This window comes from Trichogramma pretiosum, unplaced genomic scaffold (genome assembly GCF_000599845.2).
Source record: "Trichogramma pretiosum strain Unisexual culture from Peru unplaced genomic scaffold, Tpre_2.0 scaffold278, whole genome shotgun sequence".
Classification (NCBI taxonomy): domain Eukaryota; kingdom Metazoa; phylum Arthropoda; class Insecta; order Hymenoptera; family Trichogrammatidae; genus Trichogramma; species Trichogramma pretiosum.
This window is the reverse complement of record NW_019640947.1, coordinates 1-5,663: the sequence shown is the minus strand read 5'-3', so window position 1 is coordinate 5,663 and position 5,663 is coordinate 1. Positions and strand designations below refer to the sequence as shown.

General features: G+C 35.8%; 2 protein-coding genes across 2 annotated transcripts; one reads left to right on the top strand and one right to left on the bottom strand.

Moving 5' to 3' along the window:
- Positions 1-569: 569 nt before the first annotated feature.
- On the top strand, positions 570-3,230 carry LOC111693422 (armadillo repeat-containing protein 6 homolog). Its single transcript, XM_023457994.1, has 5 exons — positions 570-1,238; positions 1,453-1,784; positions 1,868-2,166; positions 2,238-2,503; positions 2,580-3,230. Exons 1-5 carry the CDS (start codon positions 1,122-1,124, stop codon positions 2,943-2,945), a joined length of 1,380 nt encoding a protein of 459 aa, XP_023313762.1. The 5' UTR covers positions 570-1,121; the 3' UTR covers positions 2,946-3,230.
- Positions 3,231-3,330: 100 nt separating this feature from the next.
- LOC106653923 (stress-induced-phosphoprotein 1) lies at positions 3,331-5,240 on the bottom strand (the record flags this gene model as incomplete). The annotated part of the gene is made up of 3 exons (XM_023457995.1): positions 3,331-3,521; positions 3,601-4,660; positions 4,751-5,240. Coding segments are annotated over 3 exons (1,623 nt in total), but the record flags the coding sequence as incomplete, so codon positions are not given.
- Positions 5,241-5,663: the final 423 nt, after the last annotated feature.

The window sequence follows — 5,663 nt, the reverse complement described above, 5'->3', positions numbered from 1 at the left end:
CGATGATATTTAGCAATCGCTGACCCGAACGGACGGACGCGCGTGCAAAAGCGTGTAACGGGTTTATCGAGCGCGTAGTATAATAAGTTGGATGTTGCAATTTTTAGCACACTGTGTTCCGTATCTCGTTCAAGGATATAACAATAATGAATATGTAAAAACGATCGTGAATGAGCAACGACGCGGTTTCGTAAATAAAATCATCGTTCTTATTTTTCGACGTAGATACTAACACCTACCCCTTCACTTTTTTAAATGAAGGAAGTTTGAAGGAAAGAGCAACGAAACCGATGAATTTTAAATATCCTCGCGAAGGCCGATACAATATATTATACCCCTCGCGGATTTAATAAATATATAACAAAAACAAATCCGCTCTTTAACGCGCAGCGTTCGCTGTAGACTCGTGCGTCGCGTGCGTTTTTAAAACGAGAATGAATCATCGGCTGCTGCTGTTGCGCGTGCTGCTCTCGGAGCTGGAGTGAAAAGAGAGAGAGAGAGAGAAAAAGAGCGAAAAACAAACCGTAAGGAACTTGACAGTCTCTCGCGGCGGCCGCAGAGACAGGTTCTTGTAATTCTTTTTTTCTCTTTTTTCGCAATGCAGTGTATAAGACGTACGTGTGTGTATAACTTCATTGCCATGTAATGTAATGTGTACCTATACACATACGGAGAAACGATATATATGCATAACCTTATATAGTCAGGCCGCTCACGCGCTTTTTTACTTCGCGGCTGTCTATTATTGCTGCGTGTGTAAGTATGTGTGTAGTACATACAGCAGCCTCTCGCACACGCCGCCCCAGCAGCAGACAGACAAACACGTCCCTACCTATACCTATATAATGGCAATGAAAATCGAAAGGCCCAGATGATTGCAAAAAATCGTAGTCTTAATATTATTCTCAATAAGGCCTGCCGCCGCCGCTGCTCCGAAATCAGATCGTTGCTCGGCGCGTAACGGAGCGCATCATCACTGAAAGCCGGAATTGATTCATCGATTTACATTGTCTTTTTATAGATAGCGTGATAATAGCGTAACTAGCGGCTCGCGCGTGGATTGTGTTGTTGTTGTTGTTGTGTGTACACACAGTCTTTGGATAATTAAAGGGCTCACAGACATGGTTCGCGTTATCAGCCAAGAGACCTACGATCAGGTCGTGCAGGAGAACGTCCAGGATTTTGACATGACGATCGAGGAGGCCATCGAGGACGCGATCAAGCAATTCGATGCACAGGTGAATGACTCGATACTTATCATAGCTGCATTCGAGATGACGAGTTTTTTTTTCCTAAGAATTTATCGGTGTATTTTGATTTTGTTGTTGTTGTAGTTGCTCAACGCATTTACGCAATCGATTCATTCGTCTCTTAATCGCTATTGATTCATCTCTTAATCTTAAACTTGACACGTCAGATGTAGCGAGATTAATGCAATGAAATTTTTCGCAGGACGTGGATCTGTCCAATGTCATCAAAGATTTGGCTATTACCAACGTCACGTCGAATATCGATCGTTGCATCGGAACACTAAAAGAGTGTGTAAAAAATTCGGATTTCAAGGGAGCCCCTTCGTCGCTGAACGAGCTGAAAGATATACTGGATGCCGACATTGCTCAGAGAGTTTATGCTGGTAAAAATGGAGCGTACACTGTGCTTTTAGATGTGATAAATAGTTGTAAGGATGAGCCTGAGTTACTTATAATAGCTCTGAAGACCATGACTTCTTTAGTGAACGGCAACCCAGATTTGCTGGATCAGTCTGGGATCAAGCTTCAAAAAAGGTTTTTACTATTTTTGTTTTGGTTTTATATGCTAACGTACTCAGTCTTGAAACGATTAATTATGGTTTTTATTATTTTTACAGTTTATTAGATGATAATCAGAATGATGCACAGAAATTACAATTGATCTTGAAGTGGATCAAAGAATGTTGTATCAAGCATGAAATGAACAGACAAAATATTTTTAAAGCAGAAATTTTAGAAAATCTAAAATCTATTTTGACTCAACAGAATGTCAATGATTCTGTTGTCAAGGAGGCCTGCGCTGTTATGAGAGCCCTGACATTGGACGATGACATAAGGCTTGAATATGGAAAAGCTCACGAACATGCAGCTACTATTGCCACAGAGACATTGAAAATTCTCACTCAGTTGTTATCAAGTAAAATACTTTCTTCAAAAATAGTTTTTGTAGAAAAACAGTGAAAATTTACTAACATAATTATTTTAAAGCTTTCCAGTCTGATAAAGTTATAGTTGGAGAAATCATGTTGACAGCAGCTTCTTTGATAGTTAGGAATGAATTTTGTCAAGAGTTTGAGGATGCTGGGGGATTGCAATTCATTTTAGATGTATTCACTAATTATCCGGAAGAAGAAAAACTAAACTGGCAAGCACTAAAATTAATTAAAAGTTTAGCTGGTAATGATGATGTTAAAGCTCACATAGTTACATCGGGAATTGCTCCATTAATCATTTATGCCATCAGTAGATTAAAGGCATGTACCTTTATAATTTATTCAAATTCTAATTTCAATACTTAAGCATTATAATAAATATAAATTTTCATTTCAGAGTTCAGAATACATTGTTACAGCCGGTCTGGCTTGCATTTCAGCATTAACTTTGAAAAGTCCCTCCAACGCCGGAGTATTCTACGATTGTGGAGCTGTGACGATAATTATTGATGCCATCAAATCCCATCCAAAAAGTTCGGGAGTAATTCAACAAGCTTCATGGGCTATCAGAAATATGTCCGTAAGAAATAAAAATGAATCACGAGAATTCGTTGCATATGGCATCGAGGAATTACTCCAAAATGCCCTCAAAACACATGTACATTTAGAATCAGATATTAAGGCTGCATTGAGAGATTTGGGTTTGAAAGTTGAATTTAAAGAACGTTGGACAGGAAAAGGTAAACCAGTAACCAATGATTAACGAAAAATTGTGTTTCTTCACTAATGAAAAGATATGTTTTCGAAAAATTAATGATATTTTTTAAACTATGAAAATAAAGTAAAAATATTTAATTCGTACATGATACAAATAATGAATTTTATGATGTTAAATATTCTCAATTGTTAAGTTAATGTACCACTTAATTTAGATGAGTTTTTTATACAAATAAAAGTCAAATTGAACTTTCTCAAATAATTATATTATTCAAATTTTAAAAAAGCTATTTCAAGTTTTTTAGAATATAATGGTAGAGATATCAACATAACTAGATACACACTATATATGTAGGCAGTTAGTGACAAAGGATGTTAAAAATACCTATCTTATAAAAAATCCATTCACAACGAATAAAGTAACAATAAAATTACATTGAGGCAATAGTATAAGTTGACCATTCTATTCTTGAAGGAATTGAATGATAAAAATTTATTGCTGTTTGGTTCTATGTGCATTTATAAAATGTTCATTTTTCTATTAGTCCATCAATGAATAGCAACAAGTCCTGATTCCAAAAGTTTTTGTAGTTTAGCTGCAATGTCTGGATTTTTTAGATGGCTGTAAAAATGATAAAATAATTAGTTAAATTATTAACGCCCTATGTTTGATTAATTTATTTGTTAAAAATTATACTCACTCTTGTAAAGCTTTAGGATCATTTTGCATCTGTTCCAAGATAAGTCTCATGGCAGGATCTCTGAGAATGGCCTGCACCTCAGGATCAGCCATCGCGCGCTTTCTAATTTCTTCGGGATTCGAGTTAAGAGCAACTGAACACTGGCGGTATCCGTCAATAGCTTCGGCATTGTTCGCGTCTAAATCTAAAGCTTTTTGATAAGCAGTCATGGCCTTTGAGTGTTGCTGCATGCCTTGAAGAATTTTTCCCTTTCTGATCCAGCCCTTGATGAATTTGGGGTCAAGTTCTACGCATTTATCGCAATCTTTCAATCCCAAGTCAAAAGCTGCTAATTTTGTGTAACAGGCAGCTCTGTTGCTGTAGTATTTAGGATCATCTGGATTTCTCATAATAGCTTCTGAGTAGTGCTTTACAGCAGTAGCATAATCACCATCTTTGAACTTTTGGTTGCCAAGTTCTTTTTCTTCTTCAGCCTTGACAGGGTCGATGTATGCCTTGCGTTCTTCTTCCTTAATTTTTTTGTCAATTTCAGATAAAAGACTCTTGATTTCAGGAGTTCTGTGTTCTGACATTGATTTTTCATAATAGACTTTAGCTTGTTTGAGATTATTCATCTTCTTATGTGAATGACCAATTCTGGTAAAGGCCTTGGCTATAAGTTTGAAGTCTGCACGATTTTCACGACCAATGTCAATAGCTTTTTCACATTGAGCTATACACTTTTCAAATTCTTTTTGTTCAAAGTAAACAGCAGCTATATTAAGGTAATATGTGATTTCATTTGGATCTAATTCAACAGCTTTGTTGTAATGTTTCAAAGCATCTTCGAAATTCTTCTTTTTATACTCAGTATTTCCTAAATTTTTTTCTTCCATAGCTTGCCTTTTCTCTGGTGACAAGTTGTCTTCTGGTTTTGGTGGGGCTGGTTTAGGCTCTTCTTTTTTCTGAGGTTTGCTCTCATACTTAGGTGGGTCTACTTCCATACCTTCATCACCATCCATTTTCATACCCAGAAGAACACTTAAAGTAGTAAGTACTCGTGGATCAGAAAGCTTTGAACCTGTTAACAAGTCAATTTAAAATATTTTTTAAATCATAATTATCAATAAATTATAACAATTTTTTTAATTTAAATCAAATAGTTGCTTACCTAAAGATCTTGAGTTACTCTTGAGTTCTTCCAATAGTTTTAAATAATCAGGATCGTCCATCCACTGTGATGTCCTTGGGTCCATTTTCAACTTCATGTATACTTCTGGACCAGCGAAGGGGTTGGGGAAGTTGGAACCAAACTGTTGAGATCTAACTTCTTGTAAGCTAGTTTTAATTTGTTCATTGGTTGGGTCCAACATTAAACCTTTTTCATATGCTTCAATGGATTCTTCAATTCTGTTAAGATATGCCAGAGCACTGCCTTTCCTAGAGTAGCCTTTGGCCCAGTCAGGTTTCAACGATACAGTTTTCTCTGCATCTTCAAGGGCCTGATGGAATTTGCCACTCTTTGCATAAGCTGCAGATCTGTTACTGTAAAGTACATGATTTTTACCATCTAACTCAATAGCTTGAGTATAGAATTTGATGGCATCGTCAATATTATTAGCAGCCAAAGCTTTGTTTCCTTGATCCTTCAAAATGTTAACCTAAAGAAAATAAATATTTGTGTGAGAAGAATAATAATAAACTTTGAAGAATAATAATAAAATGATAATATAATGATAATTATGATTGACTTTAGTTAGTACTTCAAAAGATGTTCATGACTTGCTGTGTTTACATTTACAATGAAAATTTTCCTCTATAGAAGTCAGAAATTAACTGAAAAGATCGTTAAAAAAAAATTTGAAGTTAACTGAATAATTAATCCAAGAGGGCTCAGAAATATAATTTCTCTCCATTTATGTGTTAGCCATTAACCATGAAAAAATAATCTATCAAAAACCGGCAAAACTCCGGCTGACTACCGTTCGGAAAAACCTCGATCATAAAGAGTAACTTTAACGTATTGAATTCGTATTTCTGACGAAATCAAGCAAATCAATGAAAAAAAAAAAAAAAAACCGCCC